This window comes from Caloenas nicobarica, chromosome 1 (assembly GCF_036013445.1).
Source record: "Caloenas nicobarica isolate bCalNic1 chromosome 1, bCalNic1.hap1, whole genome shotgun sequence".
Taxonomy (NCBI): Eukaryota; Metazoa; Chordata; class Aves; order Columbiformes; family Columbidae; genus Caloenas; species Caloenas nicobarica.
In genome coordinates, this window is record NC_088245.1 from 215,477,062 (window position 1) to 215,503,159 (window position 26,098).

Here is a 26,098-nt window from a genome sequence, read left to right on the forward strand (position 1 = left end):
TGCTGGAGTGAACTCCCCCAGGCTCTCCCCATCCCTGTGGGTCGCCCCCCAGGGGTGATGGGGGGGTTGATGCTCACCCCAGTCCGGCTCCTCGGACCCCCAAGACCCCCAGTGCTCCCCAGTCCCCCTGTCTGGGCCCCATCGCTGCCGCTGCTCTGGCTGAGATGAAGGATGGGCAGGACGCCCCCTGGCAGCCCCCCGCAATCTCCACCCCGTTAGCTAACAGGGCCTTTGGTGTGAACTTAATCCTACTAAAAATGCCGTCATGTGCTGCCTTGTATTTTGGTGTTTTTGTGTGAAATCATGAGATATTTGTTTCATGTTTAATGGAATGGTCATTGTAAACATCTCATCATGGGAAGGGGAGGAGGGGGGCGTTCCTCGTGGAATCGTGGAAGGGGTGGGAGGAGGAACCAAAACAATGAACCGTGTCCCAGCGAGGTCCAGAGCCCTCCGGGCTGCCAGTGCTGGTCCCAGCACAGTGGGGACCGGGTCCCCTGTCCCCTCCCCGAGGGCAGGGCCGTGTGTTGGGCACTTGTGCTGTTCGGAGCACCAGTACCCGACCCACCGCCCGGACCCAGCTGATCCCGGAGCACAGACCCCCCATCCTGAGACCTCCTGGGGACCCGAACCTGCACCCCAGCGACACCGCAGCGCCCCGACTGCCCCCCGCGCGTCCCGCCGTGTGCCGGTGCCCCCGGTGCCGGGACTCCCTGCCAGGGGCCCCGCGGGGCCAGGGCTGCGGGGCAGGGCCAGGGGCCACCAGGCCACAGCGGTGCTCCCCGGTGCCCGCCCCCCCGAGCCGAGCGGAGCGGGGCGGGGCGGGGCGGAGCGGCAGGACTCCAGCTCCCGTGCTGCAGCGGCGGCGGGCGGCCCTCCCGGGCTGACGCTGCCGGCGGCTCCCGGCGCCGCCTTTGTCCGTGCCGGGCTGGCGGCGCGACCCCGGCGCAGGTAGGGGCGGCGGGCGGCGGGCCCGCGGCACGGGGATGGGCGCTGCCCCCCCGCGGGGTCCCGGCGCTCCCCGGCCGCGGGCATCCCCCGCCGGGCGGCCCCGGGAGGGGACCCCGGCCCCGACGGCCTCTCCCGTGCTCTCCCCTCCGCCGGCCGCCCCCCAGCCCTGCCGGCCCCCCCCGGACTCCCCTTAGGGCCCGGCTCCCCCCGGCGCTCCGGCCTTTCCCCGCCTCGCCCCGTGGCCCCCGTGCAACGCGGACACGCTGCTCCGTGGCCCACCCGCCCGGGCCCCCCTGGATCCGGCCCTGGCGGCACCGGCGCTGGGAAGGGCTGGGCTGGGGCCGGGCCGGCTGCTCAGAGCCCCGGGACACCCCTGCACATCTGCCTGCTGCCGCTGGGGGGCAGGGGAGGAAGGTTCGGCCACTCGGGGGCCTCCAAACCCTTTCTTTTTCGTGGCTCTTTCTCGCCTTTACCGCAAGCTGGCTGGGTCGGTGGGCAACACTCTCTGGGTGCAGGGAAGGCAGCTGTGGGCAGGTGAGTGAACTTGTGCCCCTGATCTCTTATTGAAAATGTTGTGCTTGCAGGAACCATCTGTCCTCACTGTGCTGGTGACGGGCCAGGCATCTCCTGTGGAATCCGGAGCATCCCGCCTCCCTCTTCCCGGATCAATACCTGCACGGGCTCCATCTCCCGCCGAGAGCAGCGACGCGCCGGGCTCCAGGCTGCTGCGGCAAGGTGGGGTCAGGCACGGCCCCGGCCCGTCGGACTGGCCGAGTTGCGGGTCCGGTTGGTGCGGGGCGGTGCGGGAGAGCAGTGGTTTGAGACCCGGTGCGGTGCAGGGTGCTCCCGTTCCTGCCCGCTGAGCCGCAGCACGGGCAGGGGCAGGCAGGAGCGTGCCTGCTGCCAGGCCTCGGGCCAGGCCTTGTGTCACGGTGCTGTGCCCGGGCCTGGGGGGTGATCTGGCCTGTGGCATGGGTGGGGGACAGGGTGCAGTCCCGGCTGCTCTGGTGTGGGTCTGTAATCTGGCATGAGCAGGGAGAACCTGCCTCTAAGCCTGCCAGCCCTGCCCCTCTCCTGGCACAGCCGCTGGAGTGTCCCCAACCCAGGGACCAGCTGAGTGAGCCCCTGTGCCACGGTGGCCCTGCTGTGCTGTTTGGCTGTGCCAACACCGCCCCTCTGCCCTCGCCATTCCCTTGCACAGGATGCTCTGAGTTCTCCCGGCGCTGCCCTTGGGATGCCGGAGTCCTCAGTGCCAGTGGGTCCCTGCCCGGCAGCAGCAGGATTTCAGCAGAGGTGTTTAGCAAACGTGCGGTGGGGCATGCTGAACTGGGTATGCTTCTTGCTGCAGATGTTGGTGATGTTTGAAGATGTGGCCCTCTACTTCTCCCCCGAGGAGTGGGCAAAGCTGTCGGGCTGGCAGCGGCAGCTCTACCGGGAGGTGATGCTGGAGAACTACCAGACGGTCGCCTCGCTGGGTGAGGACACTCTCTGGTGATGTTGGGCTGGGGTCGAGCTGGAATTCACCTGAGCTGGAGCCCTTGACAATGAAAACCTAGCTGTCACTGTCGCTTCCCAAACACTGACCTAGTGCTTGCAATTGCAAGTTTTACCCTGCCAGGCAGCCTCCCACAGAGAGTGGTCCTGGGAGAGAATAGAGTGGGATGGGATGGAATAGCATATTTAATTGGAAGGTACCTACAATGCTCATCTAGTACAACTGTGTGACTCTTCAGGGCTGACCACAAGTGGCTGCAAGTTGTGAAGGGTTTTGTCCAAACGTCTCTCAAACAGGAACAGGCTTGGGGCATCAACCACCTCTCCAGGCAGCCTGTTCCAGGGTTTGACCACCCTCTTGGTACAGTAATGCTTCCTCATGCCCAGTCTAAACCTCTCTGATGCAGCTTTTACCCATTCCCAGGCGTCCTGTCCACAGGAGAGTGGCCGAGGTGGCGCGGGCGAGGCGAGAGGGGCTGCAGGTGCAGGGACGGGGGGGCTGAAGCCGCAGCCTGGCAGGGGCAGGAGAGAGGAGCGGGGTGGGGGGGATGCTGGGGCTGTGGGTGCGGGGCCCGGTGCTGCTGTCCCGGCAGTGCGGGAGAGGGGGCTTCTGTCTGTGCCCCGGACAGGCTGGGCCACCGACAAGCCAGAGATCATCTGCAAGATAGAGCAGGAAGAGACACCGTGTGTGCCAGAGCGCCCCAGGACGCGGCGAAGGCACTGGATTCCTGTGCGAGGCAGGTACCAGGGGGCCCTTGAGGAGCCAGGGCTTTCAGGAGCACCATCCCCTTGTTTCAAGTGCTCCATGGACCAACCTGGTGGGTTGCCTGTGCTGCTCCCCATGGGGAGGGTCCAACATGCCCGTCCTGTCCCTGGCAGTGACCCCGGCCTTTGGTCCCCAGCAGTCATCGTCCCCAGGACACAGAGGGAGACGAAGGGGGTCCCCGAGGGGCTGCCGGCACCCACTGTGCTGCTCCCAGGGATGCACAACCCACACGGGAGGTAGTGGGGGCACTCGGCCTGTGGCCTGCTGTGCGGGAGCCGGGGCACCCGGCTGGGATAACCTTACCTCCCCCACCTCCCAGAACCCCGGTCATTGGAGAAGAGCCCCCCCACATGCCCTGACTGCAACAAGAGCTTCAAGAGCCGGGCAGTGCTGGATGGCCACATGCGGAGCCACACGCGCGAGCGGCCCTTCAGCTGCACCGACTGCGGCAAGAGCTTCATCCACAGGCAGCACCTGTGTAGGCACCGGCACACGCACAGCAGTGAGAAGCCCTACGCCTGCAGCCAATGTGGTCGATGCTTCAGGGAGAAAAACAACCTGGTGAGCCACCAACGCATCCACACCAGGGAGAAGCTCTTTCCCTGCACTGACTGCGGCAAGAGCTTCATCCACAGGCCAAACCTGCTGAGGCACCAGCGCATCCACACCGGGGAGCGTCCCTTTACCTGCACCAATTGCGGCAAGAGCTTCAGGGAGAAGAACCACCTGATCATCCACCAGCGCATCCACACCGGGGAACGTCCCTTCACCTGCACCCACTGCCCCAAGACCTTCAAGGAGAAGAGGACCCTCATCATCCACGAGCGCATCCACACCGGGGAGAAGCCCTACAAGTGCAGCGAGTGCGGCAAGACCTGCAGACAGAAGCACCAGCTGAACAGCCACCAGCGGGTGCACCGGGGTCCATGGGTGGTGCGGGTGGGTGGCCAGGGTGAGAGGGGGGGTCCGTCCCCAGCAGGGGGGCAGGAAGAGGCCAAGCCCTTCCAGTGCGGTGTCTGCGAGAAGCGGTTTTGGAAGGAGAGGCTCGTGCTGGCTCACCAGCACACCCACGGCACCCCCAGCCTGCAGCCGCCTCCGCAGCCCAGCACCCCCTGAATCTGCTGCTGAGGGGTCCGTGGGCACCGGGGGCTGCTGTGGGGGTGGCTGTGGGGGGATGTCCTGGGTTTGTTTGGGGCAGAATTAATATTCTTCCGAGTAGCTGGTTTAGTGCTGTGTTTTGTATCGAGAATGAGAATAAAGTTGCTAATACACGGATGTTTTAGTTGTTGCTGAGTAGTCAAGGGCTTTTCAGCTTCTGGTGCCCTGTGAGCTGGGAGGGGTGATAAGAGGAACAAATATCTTTTAGAAACCCCTAGGCATAAGGTAGCAAGACTAAGCCTAATGTAGCAATGTAGCAAGACTAGGCATAACGTAACAGAAACCTAAGAGAAAAACAGTAACTCTATAGAGACTGGACATGAGGCAGAGCAGGATGTCCTTGGCTCGCAAGGTGGGGAAGTGGAATGTTCCACTAAATGGGGAAAGAGATACATGACTTCCGAGTAGCAGCACAAAATGACAATATGCATGTTCAAGAAATTAGGTCAAGAACCCGACAGTGGAGGGCACCAGACTGTGAAGACGGGGCAGGGGGCGACACACACCACTAGAGACCCTCGATGAAAACTCTCGAATACCAAAGACAGACTTCTGGCAAAGGGTGGGGTTATGTAAATAATTTGTGTTTAATGCGTTAACTACGCGGTAGAAACAAATGAATATCCAGTAGGTATATGTTATAAATACCAAGAAGTGCAAATCATGTGCGCACTCGGTTAGAAGAGCAATCCTCTGAGCATCCAGCATGCTGTAATAAAAGTGCTGCCTTTTAACACTTTCAAAACAGTGTTAAGGAATCCTTTTGCCGACTTTTTGGTATCGGGGGCACAGCCAGGACAGCTGCCCCAAAGTGGCCAAGGGGCTATTCCTTACCATCTGATGTCATGCTCAGTGTAGAACCTGGGGGCAGTGGGCCTGGGGCACCGTGGCTCAGGGACGGGCTGGGCATCGGTCGGCGGGTGGTGAGTGAGTGTGTTGTGCATTGCTTGTTTTCTATATTCTGACATCATCATCGTTGTCATTATTCCTTTCCTCTCCTACTAAACTGTCTTTATCTCAACCCACAACTTTTACACAGATCACTGGCTAAGCCCAATCCAAGTTTTATGTTTATAATTTAGCTTAAGTATGTATTAAATAGAATGAATCACTTAGAATTACAAGGCTGTGTGAATTTTAGTATACTGTCTGCATCATGTTACTTTATAGCTATATTTGCTGAAATCTTAAACTGTGTCTTGTGAAGTTCCGCTCATTTTCACCAAACTTGTGTCTTCTGGAGTGTGCTGGGTTGGCCGAGATAGGGTTAATTTCTACACTGCCTGGAGACATGAGTTATTCGATACCACATAAGGTCTTGCTCATTTAAATAGGAGGAGGAGTGGGGCGACCTCTCTGTCTCTTGCTGGGCTGGAGCAGCTGGATGTTCCGGTTTGATTCCCTCTGGAGCACGCGGTTTGGTGCGTTTGGATTTTGACCACACGGTTTGGTGCGTTTGGATTTTGACCACACGGTTTGGTGTGATGCCTTTGCATTTCGGCTGCGAGTCCCGGACTGGGGACGGGGGACGGGTGGTTCTAGTGCGAGCTGTGGTTGAGATGCCCCTGTCCCTTCGGGGAGTGGGGGCGCTGCCGTGGTCAGTGCTGCCGCAGGGTGGGACCCCCGCGTGGATCCATCGGGTTGTGGCGTGTGCCCATCGCTTGCACAGGTTCTTTCGTTATTGTTGTTGTTACTGCTTGTCCGATTGTTGTTTTTTTGTTTTGGTCGTCTTTTTTTTTTTTTTTTTCAGGGTGGTAGTGGGGGGTGGTTTTGTTCTGTTCAACTGTTCTTATCCCAACCCACCAGCTTTGCCTGTGTTTGATGATTCTCCTCCCCACCCCACTGGGGTGGGGGAGAGCTGAGCGAGCAGGGTGGGGTTTCAGCTGCTGGCTGGGAGGCGCTGGGTCTAAATCACAATACTGAGCAAAGCAAAGCAGCTACAAACCATCAGCACCACCTACACGATAAGTCCTGTCTTGTAAAGCAGAATAAGATCCACTTGAGCCATATAACATCTTCAAGGCCAGCATAAAGTGACTACAGACTATCAACAACGTCAGCAGCAAAACAAGAGAAGGGCCTGTCTGGAGAACCCCAAGCAGCAGGATTTCAGCAGAGGTGTTTAGCAAACGCGTGTTGGGGCGTGCTGAGCCGGGTTGTTTCTTGCTGCAGATGTCGGTGACGTTTGAGGACGTGGCCCTCTACTTCTCCCCCGAGGAGTGGGCAAAGCTGTCGGGCTGGCAGCGGCAGCTCTACCGGGAGGTGATGCTGGAGAACTACCAGATGGTCGCCTCGCTGGGTGAGGACTCTCTCTGGTGATGTCGGGCTGGGGTCAGGCCAGAATTCACCTCTTTAACTGAGCTGGAGTTCTTGAATGGGAAAATCCAGCTGTCACTGTTGCTGCTGGAGCGGTTGTGACTGCTGGTCTTACCCTGCCAGGCAGCCTCCTGTGGAGAGTGTTCCTGGGAGACAGAATGGGATGGGATGGGATGGGATGGGATGGGATGCAATTTCAGTTGGAAGAGACCTACAATGCTCCTCTAGTCAAACTGTGTGACCACTTCAGAACTGACCACAAATTGCAGTGTGTTGTTATGGGTGTTGTCCAAACGTCTCTCAAACAGGAACAGGCTTGGGGCATCGACCGCCTCTCCAGGCAGCCTGTTCCAGGGTTTGACCACCCTCTTGGTACAGAAATTCTTCCTCACTTCCAGTCTAAACCTCCCTGGCACAGCTTTGAGCTGTTCCCAGGGGTCCCATCTGCAGGAGAGTGGCCGAGGTGACGAGGGCGAGGCGAGAGGGGCTGCAGGTGCAGGGACGGGGGGGCTGAAGCCGCAGCCTGGCAGGGGCAGGAGAGAGGAGCGGGGTGGGGGGGATGCTGGGGCTGTGGGTGCGGGGGCCGGTGCTGCTGTCCCGGCAGTGCGGGAGAGGGGGCTTCTGTCTGTGCCCCGGACAGGCTGGGCCAAGGTCAAGCCAGAGATCATCTGCAAGATAGAGCAGGAAGAGACACCGTGTGTGCCAGAGCCCCCTCGGGAGCGGCAGAGACACCAGAGCCCTGTGCCAGGTGGGTACTGGGGGACAGTGGAGGCATGGGAGGTTCAAGCAGCACTTTCTCTTGCCCCAGATGCTCCGTGTACCAGGCAGTTGGGGGGGCTGGTGGGTTGCCTGAGCTGCTCCCCATGGGCCGGGACCCCACGTGCCCGTCCTGTCCCTGGCAGTGACCCCGGCCTCTCCTCCCCAGCAGCCGTTGGCCCCAGGACCCAGAGGGAGGCCAATGGTGTTCCCGAGGGTGGGAGCCAGTTCAGGCGCCCTCGTCTCCACCACCTCCCACCACTCCCCACGTGCCCCAAGTGCAACAAAAGCTTCAAGAGCCAGACAGCGCTGGATGTCCACGTGCAGAGCCACGTGCGTGAGCGCCCCTTCCACTGCACTGACTGCGGCAAGAGCTTCACAGGGAAGGAGAACCTGCTGAAGCACCAGCGTGTGCACACTGGCGAGAAGCCCTACGTCTGCAGCCACTGTGGCCAGTGCTTCAGGCAGGGGAGCCACCTGAAGAGGCACCAGCGCGTCCACACCGGTGAGAAGCCCTTCACCTGCACCCACTGTGGCAAGAGTTTCTGCCAGAACAGCGTTCTGATCATCCACCAGCGCCTCCACACCGGGGAGAAGCCCTTCACCTGCACCGACTGCGGCAAGAGCTTCACCCGTAAGAATCACCTGGTGAGCCACAGGCGTGAGCACACCGGGGAGAAGCCCTTCGTCTGCAGCCACTGCGGCAAGAGCTTCAGGGAGAAGAAACTGCAGGTCACCCACGAGCGCCTTCACACCGGGGAGCGTCCCTTCACCTGCACCCACTGCCCCAAGGCCTTCAGGGACAAGAGGACCCTCACCGTCCACGAGCGCATCCACACTGGGGAGAAGCCCTACAAGTGCAGCGAGTGCGGGAAGACCTTCCGGCAGAAGCACCAGCAGAACAGCCACCAGCAGCGGGTGCACCGGGGTCGGATGGCTGTGTGAGTGGGCGACCAGCGGAAGAGGGAGGAGCCAAAATGAAGAACTGGTCCCAGCGTGGTCCAGGACCCTCCAGGCTGGCTCTACTGCTGTCCCTAATCCAGGGTTCTTTACCCGGTGTGCATGCAAATGAGCCACATTGTGCACACAGAGGTGAGATATTTATCTTATTACAGAGTTGTACTGATACTGAAAAGGGAGCAATAAAACTCTTTAATACTGTTCTGAGAGTGCTAAAAAGCAGGCATTCTTTATTGGGGTGTGCTGGGCACTCGGATCCTTCTTCTAATCTAGCACGCCTATCGCTTAAACTTCCTGGTATTTATTACACATACTCGTTACATATTCATTAGTTTCTCCCGCTTAGCTTATGCTTTAAACATAGGATTTTTCCATAGTTACACCTCTTACCAGAAGTCCATTTTTGGTATTCAGGGATCTTCAAAGGGGGTCTCTGGTGGTCTTCTTTGTCTGGTGCCCCTGAAGTTGTAGATGGCCAGTCCTTGTCCGCATTCTTGAGTATGTGCATTGTTATCTTGTTGCACCCCAAAAGTCATGTGGTTCTGCTTTATCTTTTTAACAGATGCTAAGAACCTGTTTGCTTAGGTTGTACTATGTCTAGTTTCTGTATGTCTGTTGTTCCTTAAAGATTAACGGCTTCCTGCTTCAGTGCTTCTGCCACTGCAAGTCTGGATGCTAGATGAAACTAGCATGCCAGCAATACAAAAAATCAATCATTTATACAAAAATTTATTACTATACACACGCCCTCAGTGCAGGCCAGTAGGGCTGACTGGTTACAGTGTTTGCATGCAAGTTATCTAGCACTGTTCTTACTGTGCGTGTTCGGTGAGTAGGGGTCTTTCCCTGGAGGTGAGTAGCCTTTGATGAGGAGCTGTGGTTTTGGATTAAAATGAGGTTATAACGAGCAAAGCTTACTTTAGGTTAAGCACATCCGGGAAATTTGGCAATAATCACCAGATGCTCAATCAGCTAGCCATGGTTGACTTCTCAGTTCAGGGATAGGTTTTACTCTACAACTGAAAGTTAATTGCTGCTAGACGTCTCGCCTATGATTAGCCTAATGTTAACTTTCCAGTAGGGCTCATGATCAGGTCTTTCGGCCTGTCCAGCCAGAGAGCAGGTCCCAGCATAGTCCGGGACCCTCCGGGTTCCCCATACAGGTCCCGGCACGGCGGGGACCTGGTCCCCTGTCCCCAGCCTGAAGACAGGACTGTGCACGGAGCTCTTCTGCTGCTCGGCAGACACATTCCCGTCCGCGCCGCACGGCCGCCAGCTGCCCCTGGTGCACAGACACCACCTTCAGCCATGACACCCCCTGTGGACCTCGACCCAGAACCCCAGTGACACCTCAGCAGCCTGCCCGCCCCCCCGGGCACGTCCCACACGTGCCTCAGCGCCCGAACGTGTGCCCAGGACTCCACGCCCGGCAGGTCTTGCGCCCCCTTCCCTTCCTTCCCTTCCCCCGCTGGGTTCTCTCCCGGGGTCCCCCCGCCGCCCGCAGGGCCCCCTCGTTCCGGTGCCGCCCGCCGCAAACGCCCCCGGCCTGCTGGGGCCCGGCAGCGGCGGCTGCAGCACCGGCGGGGGGGCCCCGCGGGGCCAGGGCTGCGGGGCAGGGCCAGGGGCCACCAGGCCACAGCGGTGCTCCCCGGTGCCCGCCCCCCCGAGCCGAGCGGAGCGGGGCGGGGCGGGGCGGAGCGGCAGGACTCCAGCTCCCGTGCTGCAGCGGCGGCGGGCGGCCCTCCCGGGCTGACGCTGCCGGCGGCTCCCGGCGCCGCCTTTGTCCGTGCCGGGCTGGCGGCGCGGCCCCGGCGCAGGTAGGGGCGGCGGGCGGCGGGCCCGCGGCACGGGGATGGGCGCTGCCCCCCCGCGGGGTCCCGGCGCTCCCCGGCCGCGGGCATCCCCCGCCGGGCGGCCCCGGGAGGGGACCCCGGCCCCGACGGCCTCTCCCGTGCTCTCCCCTCCGCCGGCCGCCCCCCAGCCCTGCCGGCCCCCCCCGGACTCCCCTTAGGGCCCGGCTCCCCCCGGCGCTCCGGCCTTTCCCCGCCTCGCCCCGTGGCCCCCGTGCAACGCGGACACGCTGCTCCGTGGCCCACCCGCCCGGGCCCCCCTGGATCCGGCCCTGGCGGCACCGGCGCTGGGAAGGGCTGGGCTGGGGCCGGGCCGGCTGCTCAGAGCCCCGGGACACCCCTGCACATCTGCCTGCTGCCGCTGGGGGGCAGGGGAGGAAGGTTCGGCCACTCGGGAGCCTCCAAAACTCCACTTTTTGTGGCTCTTTCTCGCACAGGGCACAGTCTCCACTGCTCTGGCGTGGATCCCTGATCTGGCACAAGCAGGGGAAACCTGCCTCTAAGCCTGCCAGCCCTGCCGCTCTCCTGGCACAGCTGGCAGGGTGTCCCCCTCCCCAGCAGCCTGCTGAGCGAGCCCCCCATGCGCTGGTGACCCTACTGTGGCAACTTGCTGTGCCAACAACACCGGTCTGCCCTCGCCCTTCCCTGGCACAGGATGCTCCAAATTCTCCTGGTGTTCCCCTTGGGATGCCCGATACCCTGGTGCCAGCGGGTCCCTGCCCGGCAGCAGCAGGATTTCGGCAGAGGTGTTCAGCAAACGTGCGGTGGGGCGTGCTGAGCCGGGTTGCTTCTTGCTGCAGATGTCGGTGACGTTTGAGGACGTGGCCCTCTACTTCTCCCCCGAGGAGTGGGCAAAGCTGTCGGGCTGGCAGCGGCAGCTCTACCGGGAGGTGATGCTGGAGAACTACCAGATGGTCGCCTCGCTGGGTGAGGACTCTCTCCAGTGCCACTGGGCTGGCTTTGAGCCAGAATTGACCCCTTTTAACTGAGCTGGAGCCATTGAATGGGACAATCCAGCTGTCACCGTTGCTGCCCAAGCACAGACGTAGTGGTTGTGATTGCACGTCTTACCCTGCCAGGCAGCCTCGTGTGGAGAGTGTTCCTGGGAGAGAAAATGGATAGGACGGGATGGGATGGGATGGAATATCCTATTTCAGTTGGAAGGGACCTACAACAACTATCTAGTCCAACTGTGTGACAGTTCAGAGCTGACTACAAGTTGCAGGGTGTCGTCAATGGTGTTGTCCCTCTGAAACTGGGACAGGCTTGGAGCATCGACCGCCTCTCCAGGCAGCCTGTTCCAGGGTTTGACCACCCTCTCGGTACCAAAGTGCTTCCTCATGTTCCAGTCTAAACCTCCCTGATGCAGCTTTGAGCTGTTCCCAGGCGTCCTGTTTGCAGGAGAGTGGCCGAGGTGACGAGGGCGAGGCGAGAGGGGCTGCAGGTGCAGGGACGGGGGGGCTGAAGCCGCAGCCTGGCAGGGGCAGGAGAGAGGAGCGGGGTGGGGGGGATGCTGGGGCTGTGGGTGCGGGGGCCGGTGCTGCTGTCCCGGCAGTGCGGGAGAGGGGGCTTCTGTCTGTGCACCGGACAGGCTGGGCCAAGGTCAAGCCAGAGATCATCTGCAAGATAGAGCAGGAAGAGACACCGTGTGTGCCAGAGCCCCCTGGGGAGCGGCAGAGGCACCAGAGCCCTGTGCCAGGTGGGTACCGGGGGTCTGCAGGGGACCGGGTGGGAGTTCAGGAAGCACTGTCCCTTGCCTCCTGTGCTCCCTGTGCCAGAATGGGTGGGAGGCAGGTGGGGTGCACATGCTGCTCCCCATGGGAGGGGTCCCACCTGCCCTTCCTGTCCCTGGCAGTGACCCTCATCTCTCCTCCCCAGTAGCTATCAGTGCTGGGACTCAGAGGGAGGCCAAGGAGGTCCCTGAGGAGCTGCTGGCACCCACCACCCTGCTCCCAGAGATGCCCAACCTGGGTGGGCAGGGGGGCTCAGTCTGTGGCTGGCTGGGCAGGAGCCAGAGGGGCTGGTTGGGGGGCCCGTGCCTCCACCCCCTCCCAGACCCCCAGCTGCTGGAGAAGAGCCCCCCCACGTGTGACAAGAGCTTCAAGAGCCAGAAGGTGGTTGGCCACATGTCGAAATATATGGGCGAGGGGCCCTTCATCTGCACTGAATGTGGCAAGTGCTTGAAAAGCAAGAATGCCTTGCTGAAGCACCGGCGTACACACAGTGGTGAGAAACCCTACGCCTGCAGCCAATGCGGTCTGTGCTTCAGGGAGAAAAACAACCTGCTGAGCCACCAGCGCCTCCACACCGGGGAGAAGCCCTTCACCTGCACTGACTGCGGCAAGAGCTTCAGCCGTAAGAATCACCTGGTGAGCCACAGGCGTGTGCACACTGGGGAGAAGCCCTTCGTCTGCAGCCACTGCGGCAAGAGCTTCAGGGAGAAGAGCCACCTGGTCACCCACGAGCGCCTTCACACCGGGGAGCGTCCATACACCTGCACCCACTGCCCCAAGGCCTTCAGGGACAAGAGAACCCTCACCATCCACGAGCGCATCCACACTGGGGAGAAGCCCTACAAGTGCAGTGAGTGCGGGAAGACCTGCAGGCAGAAGCATCACCTGAAGACCCACCAGCGGGTGCACTGGGGTCCACGGGAGGTGCGGGTGGGTGATCAGTGGGAAAGAGTGGGTCTGTCCCTGGTGGAGGGGCAGGAGGAGGCCAGGCCCTTCCAGTGCGGTGTCTGCGACAAGCGGTTTTGCAAGGAGAGGCTCGTGCTGGCTCACCAGCGCACCCACGGCACCCCCAGCCTGCAGCCGCCTCCGCAGCCCAGCACCCCTGAATCTGCTGCTGAGGGGCCCATGGGGGACTCTGGGGGTATGTCCTGGTTTTGCCTCGGATCGAGTTAATACTCTTCCTAGTAGCTGGTATAGTGCTGTGTTTTGGATTGAGGATGAGAAGAATGTTTCTAATACATGGATGTTTTGTTTGATGCTGAGCAGGACTTTTGAGCTTCTGGTGCGCTGCCAGCTGGGAGGGGGCACAGCCAGGACAGCTGCCCCAAAGTGGCCGAAGGGCTATTCCTTACCATATGGTGTCATGCTCAGTATAGAAATTGGGGGGAGTTTGCCAGGGGCACCACAGCTCAGGGACAGGTTGGGCATCGATCAGCGGGTGGTGAGTTGTTGTGTTGTGCGTTGCTTGTTTTGTATATTGTTACATCATCATCATTGTCATTACTCCTTTCCTCTTCTATTAAACTGTCTTTATCCCAACCCACTAGTTTTACACAGATCACTGGATGAGTCCAGTTTAAGTTTTGTATCAGTCATTTAGCTTCAAGAAATACATTTTAAATAGAATGAAGCAATTAGATGTATAATGTGTGATTTTTTAGCGTACTGTCTGCTTTGCATTACCTAGTAGCTAAATTTGCTGAAATCTTAAACTGTGCGTTGTAAAGATCTGCTCATATTCAACAAACTTGTGTGTACTTGAGCAAAATGAAGCAGCTACAAACCATCAACATGACCTGCATGATATGGCCTGTTTTGCACATTACAGAGCAAAACAGGATCCACTTGAGGCAAATAACGGCTTCAAGGCTGGCACGAAGTGGATACGGACTATCAACAATGTCTGCAGCAAAACAAGTTAAGGGCCTGTCTGAAGACAGTGAAAGGATCCAATGCGAAGAAAACCCTAGAGAGGAATATTTTTATTGGACTGGATCATCGTGTGAGGGACAGGCAAACAGCCCCTGTGGGGCTTGTATGCTGGGCTCTGCAGCTCTGTGAAGGCACTTGACTCGAACCGACCCTGCTCCTGGACCACTCCATTGAATTGTTTATTTCCACGAGCTTTGATGCCTGAGAGGTTGCTTCACCACCCGTACCAACCAGACTCCCAACAGAGCTGGTTCCATGGGCCGTTTTACCGCTGCTGCACCACGGCACCAACCACAGCAATCCCAGCCCGCGGTGTCCCCAGAGCCGGGGCCGTGCCTGACCCCACCTTGCCGCAGCAGCCTGGAGCCCGGCGCGTCGCTGCTCTCGGCGGGAGATGAAGCCCGTGCAGGTATTGATCCGGGAAGAGGGAGGCGGGATGCTCCGGATTCCGCAGGAGATGCCTGTCCCGTCACCAGCCGCACCGGCGCAGCCAGGACAGATAGACCCTACAAGCACAACATTTTCAATAAGAAATCAGGGGCACAAGTTCACTCACCTGCCCACAGCTGCCTTCCCTGCACCACGGGCAGGGGCAGGCAGGAGCGTGCCTGCTGCCAGGCCTCGGGCCAGGCCTCGTGTCACGGTGCTGTGCCTGGCCCTGGGGGGTGATCTGGCTTGTGGCATGGGTGGGGACAGGGCACAGTGCCTGCTGCTCTGGCGTGGGTCCGTAATCTGGCATGAACATGGGAAACCTGCCTCTGAGCCTGCCAGCTGTCCACGCACCTTTTGGTGCAATGGTAATTCTGGGTCTGGGCCTTCTTTTTTTCTTTTTGGACTGTCCTTCTCCGTACTCCATGCAGCTTTTTTACTCTTCTCATCTAGATGGTTTGCAGCCTCTGCTGACAGTGTTTCCTCTTTATCTCCTGGCACTGGTCTTCAAGGCCCCCCATCGCCAAGCAACCAGGTCAGGATAAGTTCACAGTATGCAGCCTGGAATTCCAGCGAGCCTGGCTGCTCATGCTAAGTTTGGCTACTCATGCTAAAATAGGTTATTCAAACAAAAGAATACAAATTATGTACAGCCAGCTGCTTAAATTTAAACAAGAATCCCCAATGATGACACCAGCCAACCCAGAGTGAATGACACCTCTAATACGGGGCCTCCCAGACTCCCTTAAAGCTATTTGCATTCCGTTGCAAGGAAAAATACAGGCAATGTCCCAGAGCAAAAGGGCTGTTCCCAAATTAGAAGGAATGGTGACCCTAATTGCAGATCCCCTGAAAAGAAAGATTGGATGTGGGGAGCGGTCGCTCAATAACTAATTCTTTATGGGTAAAAATATGGCCCTGTGACCCCTCCATCTAACAAAATGGATTCAAGAGGTTTCAGATGCACAGAACTAAAACCTTCCTCACACGCAACTAACAGTAAAAGAATGTCACTTGCACTTCCACCAGGTGGAAGGGATACAGGACACAGGCGTAATAGTCTGAGGGCTGTCAGATGGAGAAAAGGTATCCCCCAAGACTTTATGCATGAGTTGCCAACTGACAAATTGGAACAGCTCGTTCTGGGGTGGCCTGAAAGTCACCAGGGTGATCTACTAATTAGTTGTTTTGTAGGACCTGGGTTAATGCCAATAACGCATGTAGATACTGGGGCTTGCATTTCGGCTATCAAAATGGAGGATGTAGTACAGAGCAGCACAACGTTGTCACAGAATCCCAGAATGCCAGGGACTGGAAGGGACCTCGAAAGCTCATCCAGTCCCATCCCCCTGCTGGAGCAGGAACACCCAGGTGAGGTTACACAGGAAGGTGTCCAGGCGGGTTGGAATGTCTGCAGAGAAGGAGACTCCACAACCTCCCTGGGCAGCCTGGGCCAGGCTCTGGCACCCTCACTGAGAAGAAGTATCTTCTGAAATTTAAGTGGAACAAGAAGAGCCTGGCTCCATCCTTCTGACACTCCCCCTTTCCATATTGATCCCCATGAATGAGTCACCCCTCAGTCTCCTCCAGGTCAAGAGCCCCAGCTCCTCAGCCTTTCCTCACACGGGAGATGCTCCACTCCCTTCAGCATCTTCGTGGCTGCGTTGGACTCTCTCAGGCAGTTCCGTGTCCTTCTGGAACTGAGGGTCCCTGCGGCGATGAGGAACGACGCACACCGGGATGCAGACAAAGATGCACACACAGGCATAGAGTTCTTGTTAGCAGCAAGAGCAGAGCCAGGCTGAGACCCTCTTTATTAGCCATTGACAATTTAGAGGATTTAAAGATGTGGGCCTGGACTAAGATGTTACATAAGATGTTTTTCCAATAATTGTTATTAAAAACACACCACACTCCTGTTATGTTTGTTTCAGTTACGTTCCCACTCATTCACAGACCAGGCCCGAGGACATTCACACATCATACATATGGGGGCGGTTTTCCGACCCGAGATATCATTCTCACTGGCCTGGGCTATCACTTCTTACACTCATAAAAAACATACTTCTGTATAATCTGTCCAAGGCCCTTTAGCGGGAACTGCACATCCTGCTGTTCCCACAGGGCCCAGAACTGGACACAATATTCCAGATGCGGTCTCACCAGGGCAGAGTAGAGGAGAAGGAGAACCTCTCTGACCTACTGACCACCCCCCTTCTAATCCACCCCAGGTCCCATTGCCCTTCCTGGCCACAAGGGCCCAGTGCTGGCTCATGGTCACCCTGCTGTTCCCCAGGACCCCCAGGTCCCTTTCCCCTACACTACTCTCCAACAGGTCGTTCCCCAACTTGTACTGGAACCTGGAGTTGTTCCTACCCAGATACAAGACTCTACACTTGCCCTTGTTATATGTCATTAAGTTTTTCCCTGCCCAACTCTCCAGCCTGTCCAGGTCTCTGGATGGCAGCACAGCCTTCTGGCGTGTCAGCCACCCCTCCCAGCTTGGTGTCATCAGCAAACTTGCTGATAGTACGCTCAATTCCCTCATCCAAGTCATTGATTAATATATTGAACAATACTGGTCCCAGTACTGACCCCTGGGTCACTCCACTAGATACAGGCCTCCAACTGGACTCTGCCCCATTGAGCACGACTCTCTGGCTTCTTTCCTTGAGCCAGTTCACAGCCCACCTCACTACCCGATCGTCCAGTCCACACTTCCTCAGTTTAGCTGTGAGGATGCTGTGGGAGACTGTGTCAGATGCTTTACTGAAGTCAAGGTAGACCACATCCATGGCTTTGCCATCATCTATCCACCTGGTTATATGCTCATAAAAGGCTATGAGGTTGGTCAAGCACAACTTCCCCTTGGTGAAGCCATGTTGACTGCCCCAAATGACCCTCTTATCCTTGGTATGCCTTGAGATGGCACCAAGGATAAGTTGCCCTTTTTGAAGACCGGAGTGACATTTGCTTTCCTCCACTCCTCAGGCACCTCTCCCATTTCCCAAGACTTGGCAAAGATGATGAAGAGTGGCCCAGCAATGACTTCAGCCAGTTCTTTCAGCACCTGCGGGTGCATCCCATCTGGACCCATGGACTTATGGATGTCCAGATTGCCTAACTGGTCCCTAACCCAGTCTTCCTCATTAACCAAGACAAACTCCTCCATTGTCTTCCATTGTCCAAGCAACACACGTCTATTGCAGATTCTTTTGGTATCGTCCAAACACAGACATTGGCCACCGTCAGCCTGCAACTGCCTGGGGAGGGTACAACCACACTGGTGACCATGGTTGTGGGATCATTGCCACTTAACCTTCTGGGGCTTGATGTTCTGAAAGGTGAAGTATGCACTGATGATAAGGGAAGGAATTGGACATTTGGCGCCCCACCTATTAATATACGGCTGTTACACGCTGCTCCTTTACTTCCTTCCTCACAGTTAACAAATGTTAAACCTTCTCCGCAACGCCTAGGGCACAAGAATGGATAACTCCAGTGTTGGAGGAATTAAAAGAACAGGGGATCATGGTGCCAACCCATTCTCCTTTTAACTCCCTGGTCTGGCCTGTTTGTAAACCAAATGGGAAATGGAGATTAACCTTAGACTATCCCTGGTTTAATGCTAATTCAGGGCCATTAACAGCCACTGTACCCAACATCGCTGAGCTTATAGCATCTGTCCAGGAACAAGCTCACCCTCTAAGGGCAACCATTGACATTAAAGACATGTTTTTTATGCCCCCCTTGCAACCTGAGGACAAAGAACGTTTTGAGAGGGACAACAGTTTACCTTCACCTGAGTTCCTCAGAGATACAAGCATTCCCCTACCCTAGCCCACCATGCTTTAGCACAAGAATTAGAATTATTTCCTTTGGAGGAAGGAGTTTAAATTTACCAATATGTTGATGACGTGTTTATAGGAGGAAGTCAGGTAGATAAGCTTCAATTGACGTAAACCAAAATTATTCCACACCTGGAAAGCTTGGGGTCAAAAATTCCACTAGAAAAAAATTCAGACACCAGCAACTGAGGTTAAAGTTTTGGGCATCTTGTGGAAGGGAGGAATGACACGCATTCCTAAAGATACTCTTTCCACTTTAGATCAAATAAAAATGCCAGAAACAAAAAAAGGAATTATGAGATGCATTGGAATTGCTGATATTCTGGAGAAAACATGTTCCCAATTTTTCTATTATTGAAAAACCCTTATATGACCTCCTACAAAAAGGAGTGTCATGGGAGTGGACCCCACTCTGTGAAGAGGCCCTGCAGTTGTTAGTGTTTGAGACTGCAAACCACCAAGCTCTTGGCCCAATCCACCCTTCTGACCCAATCCAAATCGAATGGGCATTTGCCCAATCAGGTTTATTGATACACTGCTGGCAAAAGGGGCAGGAAGGACCCACTCAGCCTATTGGGTTTTACTCCCACAGCTTCAAAGATGCCGAGACAAGGTATTCCATCTGGGAAAAGGGGTTGTTTGTGGTCAGCCTAGCCCTGCAAGAAGCCAAGTGCACCATACACAACCAACCAGTAGCGCTCAGAGGTCCTGTTAAGGTAATAAAGTCTGTGTTAACTGGGACAGCACCCCCTGATAAAGTGGCACAAACAGGCTCTGTGTGAAAATGGTATGCTCAAATTGAACATTACTGTCATCTTTCCAATGACTCTGAGGGTGCAGCCAAGACCCTGGCTATGGAGGAGGATACTGCCTCGAAATCTGAAGATGACACTATCTCCCCTGTGGTGCAGGTCACCTCCCCATTTTCAGAGAAATTACAAAATGTTTGATTCACTGATGCCCCTGTCAAATGAGAGGGCAAAATGTGGAAATACAAATGCAAATACAAATAAAAACCCATGAAATATCATCAGAGGGGGAGAGTAGCACTCAGGTGGAAGAGGTGGTAGCAGGTTGGAGTGTTTGCAAACATGAGGCGCAATCTCCTTCTCCTGTCTACATCCTGCTGATTCTTTTACTGTCTTTAAGGGGTGCACTGAAAGGTTCCCGTTCTGGGTGCAAAATGGGTGGGAGGTGTCACGGTCCATTTGGTGATAGACTCGTGATGGTTCATTTACCTTGATCTCGAGGTGCAAAATTAAGGCAACCAAAATGCCAAGGGGTTATAATTCAATCAAGCAGTGTTGCTTTATTAATTTGCCCGTAAAGTGGCACGTGATAGAGTGAGTAGAGGAAAAAGGAAAGGTAAAAGGAAAAGGCAGAATGAGGACTGGTTACCACCGAACGAGTCCCAAAGGCGTCCCTCTTGTCTCGGGTCCTGTGAGAAGAGAGCTGTCGGTCCTCTGTCGTGATCTGGGATCCTTTGGTGGGGAGATCTCAATGATGTCCAGTCGGGAATTGTCTTATATGCTTCTTCACCCCCCCTTCACTCCCATGGATTGAGGCCAATCTCCGCCTTTGTTGTGCAATCCAGGCTTAACTGCGCAGGCCCAAAAAGTCCTCGCTTCACTTGCCAGAACCCGTCTGCGCCTGCGTCACCTCGGTTCAGGGGTCTCTTGCTGGTCTGTTGGGTGACCTCAAGACCCTTGGCGAGCCTCTGCGCATGCTCTCCTTCATTGGCCTTTGTTACAGGGAGGAGGTGGGGGGCAAGTCTGGCTCAAGCAGCAGGTGAAAATCCATCTTCTGGACAGCAGTTATTGTCCCCAGGTTGGAGAGGCCTTCGCAACACAATTCCTCTCAGGAGGTGGGGGCAAGTTTGGCTCAGGCAGCAGGTAGAGTCCGTACAGCAGCCATTGTTACCTGTAGCCCCCAGGTCGGAGAGACCTGCTCAACACAATTCCTTGCTTCAGGCCTCTCTCCAAATCATTGTCCAACTCTTTCTATCAGGGCATCTGTTCTCCAAGTCCCTGATGGTGGTGTTCAGGCAGAAACTGTTCTTCCGACCGACTCTTACGGGAGGCGAATCGAGTACCTGTATGGCAGAGAGAAAAATGGCAAGATATATTAACTATCGTGAAAGAGGGAAATTTTGCAGTGGCTTGGGTCGCTTCCTATCAGAAGAATGAGAGTCCTGCCAGCCGATGGAACAGCAAAGTAGATGAGTCAGCCAGACTTGCTCCTCTATGGAACGACCCCAAGTCAGAAGATTGGGAAAAGTTATTAGAATGATTACACCTCAAAAGGGGACACACTGGGACTAAAGATCTTTGCTGAGAAGCCCAAGCCAGGGGCTGGCTGGTTACTCAAGAGCTGCTGCACCTGCATCTCTGCGTGCAAGCTGTGCCAGCAGCCTTTAGAAGAGCCCCCCTACATTTGAGACAGGGCAAGGGGCTCAGGGAGCCTCTTATTGGTCCTCAATTAAGCAGACTAATTTATGGGCGGAAATAGAAGATTAGCATTAAAGGTAAATGGAAATCCAAGATGGGTGCCTGGCTTTGCAAAGCCACAGATTTTGCCCAAAATTGGACCATACCACAATCCACTCCATCAGGAGGGGCGAACTCAACTTACCCGCAGAACCCATTAACCCCCACAGGTCTGTTTGAGAATGGTACCTGAGCCTTAGAAGGTCATTATTAGATTTGTGGCCAATATGCAAACAATGCATTAACAGCAACTTGGACCGGGTTATGTTATGTCAGAGTAATCTGTCCCTTGTTTTTCCGACTCCCTGGAGCTAATGATAACGATCTGATCGTCCAGCTCTGTGATGATCTAACATGAAATATGAGATCCATTAATAAGTTTGATAGTGCTCTAAGAAGTGACACTGGCCAAAAGTGGGGAAAAGATGAATGGATCCCCCAACGGAGCATACAAAATATACAAAACCAATCTTGAATTTCCTGGAGTAGTGCAGTGTTGCCCGGCGGAGCTGGCGTTGCTGCAGCACCTGCAGGGCAGCACCCAGATGTCCTGGGCTGGACTCCGCAGCAAACCGGAACTGGATTCAGGGATGCAGGGTTGGAACCGGGCCTTGGATCGCAGGCACAACAGGCAGGGTCCTCCTCAGATGCTGGCCATCGTTGAAGAGAGCGAGACTCTCATGATCTCCCACTTTTATAGGGTGTATTATGTGTATGGGATGGAATACTTAGTTGGTCAACTTCAGTCACGTGTTCTGTTCGACCCTCCTTGCAAATACGCCCCTCTCACTTATGGGACATGCAAAATTTATCAGTAACCTTGGCTGCCACAGCAATAAGTCTAAACCTGGGTCTCTTCTGCATACCATTGCTACCATTATCAGCTCCGGAGCAAAGAGTGTCTGAGAAAAAATGCAGCCAAATTCAGAAAAGTGCAGTTACTTAGAAGAAGTGAGCTGAAAGGAAAATTCACTAAAAGATAAACTGGTCTTGCTTTTAACTTACTTAGGTGGCGCACCATACCATCTTTGGTAGAACAATTTGAATCCCAAAATGTCCAGTAAGAGAAAGACTGATGCAGAAGGAAGGCAATTTAATGATAGATGGGAAAGCAAATACATGTTTGTGTTTCAAGGAGAAAAAAACAGTATGTCTTTCGCATTACGAGACAGTGTTGGTGATAAAGGAATACAATGCACGTCAGCATTCTGAGACCAAACACAGAACGAAATATGCTAAATTTAGCCTTCAACAACAACAACAACTGGTGCAAGAATTACCAGGCAGACTGCAATTGCAGCAGAATATGATGACCAGAGCTGTAGCCAAAAATGATGTAGCAATGAAAGCTAGTTTTATTGTGGCTGAAGAAATTGCTTGAGCTTCCAAGTGCTTTTCAGAGGGTGCATTTTTGAAGCAGTGCATGCTAAAGATGTGTGAGCAGGGGTGCCCCGATCAAATACACACTTTTGAAAATGTCAGTTTGTCAAGAAACACCATCACAAACCGCGTTAAGGAACTAGCAGGAAATCTGACAACACAGCTGTCCGAAGAGGCGTGCAGTGATCTGGCTTTTTCATCAGCTGTTGATGAAAGCACAGACAACGCAGGTACAGTGCATCTATCCATTTTTATAAGAGGTGTCAAGGCAGATTTGTCTGTCACCAAGGAGCTCTTGGATGTAATTGCCATTCATGGGAAGACAACCGGGAAGGACGTATTTGATGTGGTGGTGAAGTCCATAAGTAATCATAAATTACCCCGGGAAAAGCTGCTGGGGCTAACTACTGATGGCATACCTGCAATATATGGAGAAAAAACAGCCTTGGTTGGACTAATGAAGGAGAAAATGCAAAAAAGTAACTGTGACATACCTCTGATGACGTATTGTTGCATGATCCAGCAAGAAGCTCTGTGTGGACATCCAGACCGATCAATAAGGATATTCCATGCCATTAGCATCATGCTTCATACTTGGAGAGTTGCGATCTGATGGCTGGTGACAGAGTCAGGATGGAGTTGCGGCACAGTTGGGACAGACAGGGACAGAGACCCATGCTGGTTCTGCTCTGTTTCACAGGAGTTCTGTTTGGGAGTGTCATCAGTTCAGCCTTTTTCCATCCTGCCGTGTTGCAGTGGCCTCTGGGCCTTTCAGCCTTTTGTGAAGGTTGATGGTTTGTAGCTGCTTTGTTTTCCTCAAGTAGACACAAGTTCATTGAATATGAGCAGAACTTTACAACACACAGTTTAAGACTTCCACAAATTTAGCTACTAACTAATGCAAAGTAGATAGTATACTAAAAATCACACAGTCTTATACTTCTAAGTGATTAATTCCATTTGAAACATATTTCTTGAAGCTAAATGACTGATACAAAACCTAAATTGGGCTCATCCAGTGATCTGAGTAATACTCGTAGGTTGAGAAAAAGACAGATTAATAGTACAGAAGAGGAAAGGAATAATGACAGTGATGATGATGTAAGAATATACAAAATAAGTGATGCACAACACAACAACTCACCACCTGCTGATAGATGAACAGCACATCCCTAAGCCATGGTGCCCCAGGCCAACTCCCCCAGTTTCTATACTGAGCATGACGTCAGATGGCAAGGAATAGCCCTTTGGCCACTTTGGGGCAGCTGTCCTGGCTGTGCCCCCTCCCAGCTGGCAGGGCATGACAAGCTGAAAAATCCTTGACAGCTCAGCATCAAACAAAACACCCGTATGTTAGAAACATTCTTCTCATTCTAGAACCAAAACACAGCACTAAACCAGCTACTAGGAAGAATATTAACTCTGCCCCAAACAAACCCAGGACATCCCCCCACAGCCACCCCACAGCAGCCCCCGGTGCCCACGGGCCCCTCAGCAGCAGATTCAGGGGGTGCTGGGCTGCGGAGGCGGCTGCAGGCTGGGGGTGCCGTGGGTGCGCTGGTGAGCCAGCATGAGCCTCTCCTTGCAAAACCGCTTCTCGCAGACACCGCACTGGAAGGGCTTGGCCTCTGCCTGCCCCCCTGCTGGGACTGGACCCTCTCTCTTCTGCTGGCCACCCTCCAGCACAACCCCTGGATCCTGGTGCACCCACTGGTGTTTCTTCAGGTGCCACTTCTGCTTGAAGGTCTTGCCACACTCTTCACACTTGTAGGGCTCCTCCCTGGTGTGGATGCGGTGGTGAATCAGCAGGTGCTGCCTCTGGACAAAGCTCTTGCCGCACTCGATGCAGGCAAAGGGCTTCTCCCCGCTGTGGATGCGCTGGTGATTCAGCAGGTGCTGCCTCCAGACAAAGCTCTTGCCACAGTCAGTGCAGGTGAAGGGCTTCTCCCCGGTGTGGATGCGCTGGTGCCCAAGCAGGCTGTACCTCTGGCTGAAGCTCTTGCTGCATTCGCTACAGGTGAAGGGCTTCTCTCCGGTGTGGATGCGCTGGTGCCTCAGCAGGCTGCTCCTGAGGCTGAAGCTGTTACTGCACTCAGTGCAGGTGAAGGGCTTCTCCCCGGTGTGGATGCGCTTGTGATTCAGCAGGCTTTTCCTATGTGTGAAGCTCTTATCGCACTCAGTGCAGGTGAAGGGCTTCTCTCCGGTGTGGATGCGCTGGTGGGTGATGAGGGTCGCCTTCTCCCTGAAGCTCTTGCCACAGTGGGTGCAGGTGAAGGGACGCTGCCCACTGTGAATGTGCTGGTGACTCAGTAGGTGCTGCCTCTGGACAAAGCTCTTGACTTCCTTGGTCTCCCTCTGTGTCCTGGGGTCAATAACTGCTGGGGAGGAGAGACCAGGGTCATTGCTGTGGACAGCATGGACATGTTGGACACCTCCACATGGGGAGCAGCACTGGCAACCTGCCAGCCCCCCACCCTCCCAGGTGCATGGATCACCTGGGGTAGGGAGATGGTGCAACCTTGAACTCCCCCCAAGCCTGGGTACCCACCTGGCACAGGAGTCTGGTAGCTCTGCCACTCCCGAGGGGGCTCTGGCACACACGGTGTCTCTTCCTGCTCTATCTTGCAGATGATCTCTGGTTTGTCAGTGGCCCAGCCTGTCCGGGGCACAGACAGAAGCCCCCTCTCCCGCACTGCCGGGACAGCAGCACCGGCCCCCGCACCCACAGCCCCAGCATCCCCCCCACCCCGCTCCTCTCTCCTGCCCCTGCCAGGCTGCGGCTTCAGCCCCCCCGTCCCTGCACCTGCAGCCCCTCTCGCCTCGCCCTCGTCACCTCGGCCACTCTCCTGCAGACGGGACCCCTGGCAACAGCTCAAAGCTGCACCAGCGAGGTTTAGACTGGACATGAGGAAGCATTTCTGTACTAAGGGGGTGGTCAAACCCTGGAACAGGCTGCCTGGAGAGGCGGTTGATGCCCCAAGCCTGTCCGTGTTTGAGAGACGTTTGGACAACGCCCTTCACAACACGCTGCACCTTGTGGTCAGCCCTGAAGTGGTCACACAGTTGGACTAGATGAGCTTTCTAAGTCCCTTCCAACTCAAATGGGCTATTCCATCCCACCCCATTCTCTCTCCCAGGAACACTCTCCACAGGAGGCTGCCTGGCAGGGTAAAACCTGCAGTTGCAACCGCTATGTCAGCACTCAGGCAAAAAAGGGAAGAGCTGGATTTTCCTTTTCAAGGGCTCCAGCTCAGTTAAAAGGGTGAATTCCCTCTTGATCCTAGCTCAGCAGTTCAGGAGAGTGTCCTCACCCAGCGAGGCGACCATCTGGTAGTTCTCCAGCATCACCTCCCGGTAGAGCTGCCGCTGCCAGCCCGACAGCTTTGCCCACTCCTCGGGGGAGAAGTAGAGGGCCACGTCCTCAAACGTCACCGACATCTGCAGCAAGAAGCAACCCGGCTCAGCACGCCACACTACACGTTTGCTAAACACCTCTGCCGAAATCCTGCTGCTGCTGGGCAGGGCCCCGCTGGCACTGGGGGCTCCGGCATCCCGAGGGAAACACCGAGAGAGCTCGGAGCATCCTGTGCAAGGGAAGGACAAGGAGAGAGGGGCGGTGTTGGCACAGCCAGGCAGCACAGCACGGTTACTGCAGCACTGGGGACTTGCTTAGCAGGTCCCTGGGTTGGGGGACAAGCCCCTGGCTGTGCCAGGAGAGGGGCAGGGCTGGCAGGCTTAGAGGCAGGTTCTCCCTGCTCATGCCAGATTAGGAACCCATGCTACAGCACGGGGGACTGCACCCTGTCCCCCACCCATGCCACAGGCCAGATCACCCCCCAGGCCCGGGCACAGCACCGTGACACAAGGCCTGGCCCGAGGCCTGGCAGCAGGCACGCTCCTGCCTGCCCCTGCCCGTGCTGCGGCTCAGCGGGCAGGAACGGGAGCACCCTGCACCGCACCGGGTCTCAAACCACTGCTCTCCCGCACCGCCCCGCACCAACCGGACCCGCAACTCGGCCAGTCCGACGGGCCGGGGCCG

The 26,098-nt window shown here is 55.9% G+C and overlaps 3 protein-coding genes across 4 annotated transcripts in view; 2 read left to right on the forward strand and 1 right to left on the reverse strand.

The window, feature by feature from the left end:
- The window catches only part of LOC135988764 (gastrula zinc finger protein XlCGF26.1-like), a 129,858-nt gene that overhangs the window by 102,550 nt on the left and 1,210 nt on the right, over positions 1-26,098 (reverse strand). The window contains exons 3-5 of the mRNA XM_065634964.1: positions 25,371-25,497; positions 24,608-24,715; positions 23,792-24,434 (exon numbers count right to left, since the gene is read on the reverse strand). Coding sequence (XP_065491036.1) covers positions 23,792-24,434; positions 24,608-24,715; positions 25,371-25,497 — 878 coding nt within the window. The remainder of the gene's footprint in view (positions 1-23,791; positions 24,435-24,607; positions 24,716-25,370; positions 25,498-26,098) is intronic.
- Positions 948-8,533, forward strand: LOC135988898 (gastrula zinc finger protein XlCGF7.1-like). 2 transcript variants are annotated; one of them, XM_065635250.1, is made up of 5 exons: positions 948-1,365; positions 1,536-1,686; positions 2,300-2,426; positions 7,326-7,433; positions 7,611-8,533. In XM_065635250.1, exons 3-5 carry the CDS (start codon positions 2,300-2,302, stop codon positions 8,384-8,386), a joined length of 1,011 nt encoding a protein of 336 aa, XP_065491322.1. In that variant the 5' UTR covers positions 948-1,365; positions 1,536-1,686; the 3' UTR covers positions 8,387-8,533. The 2 variants fall into 2 exon arrangements, with proteins under 2 accessions (XP_065491322.1, XP_065491311.1); XM_065635239.1 differs by lacking the exons at positions 7,326-7,433; positions 7,611-8,533 and adding exons at positions 3,075-3,182; positions 3,531-4,389.
- Positions 9,978-13,571, forward strand: LOC135988838 (zinc finger protein 436-like). The gene is made up of 4 exons (XM_065635108.1): positions 9,978-10,218; positions 11,052-11,178; positions 11,843-11,950; positions 12,130-13,571. Exons 2-4 carry the CDS (start codon positions 11,052-11,054, stop codon positions 13,155-13,157), a joined length of 1,263 nt encoding a protein of 420 aa, XP_065491180.1. The 5' UTR covers positions 9,978-10,218; the 3' UTR covers positions 13,158-13,571.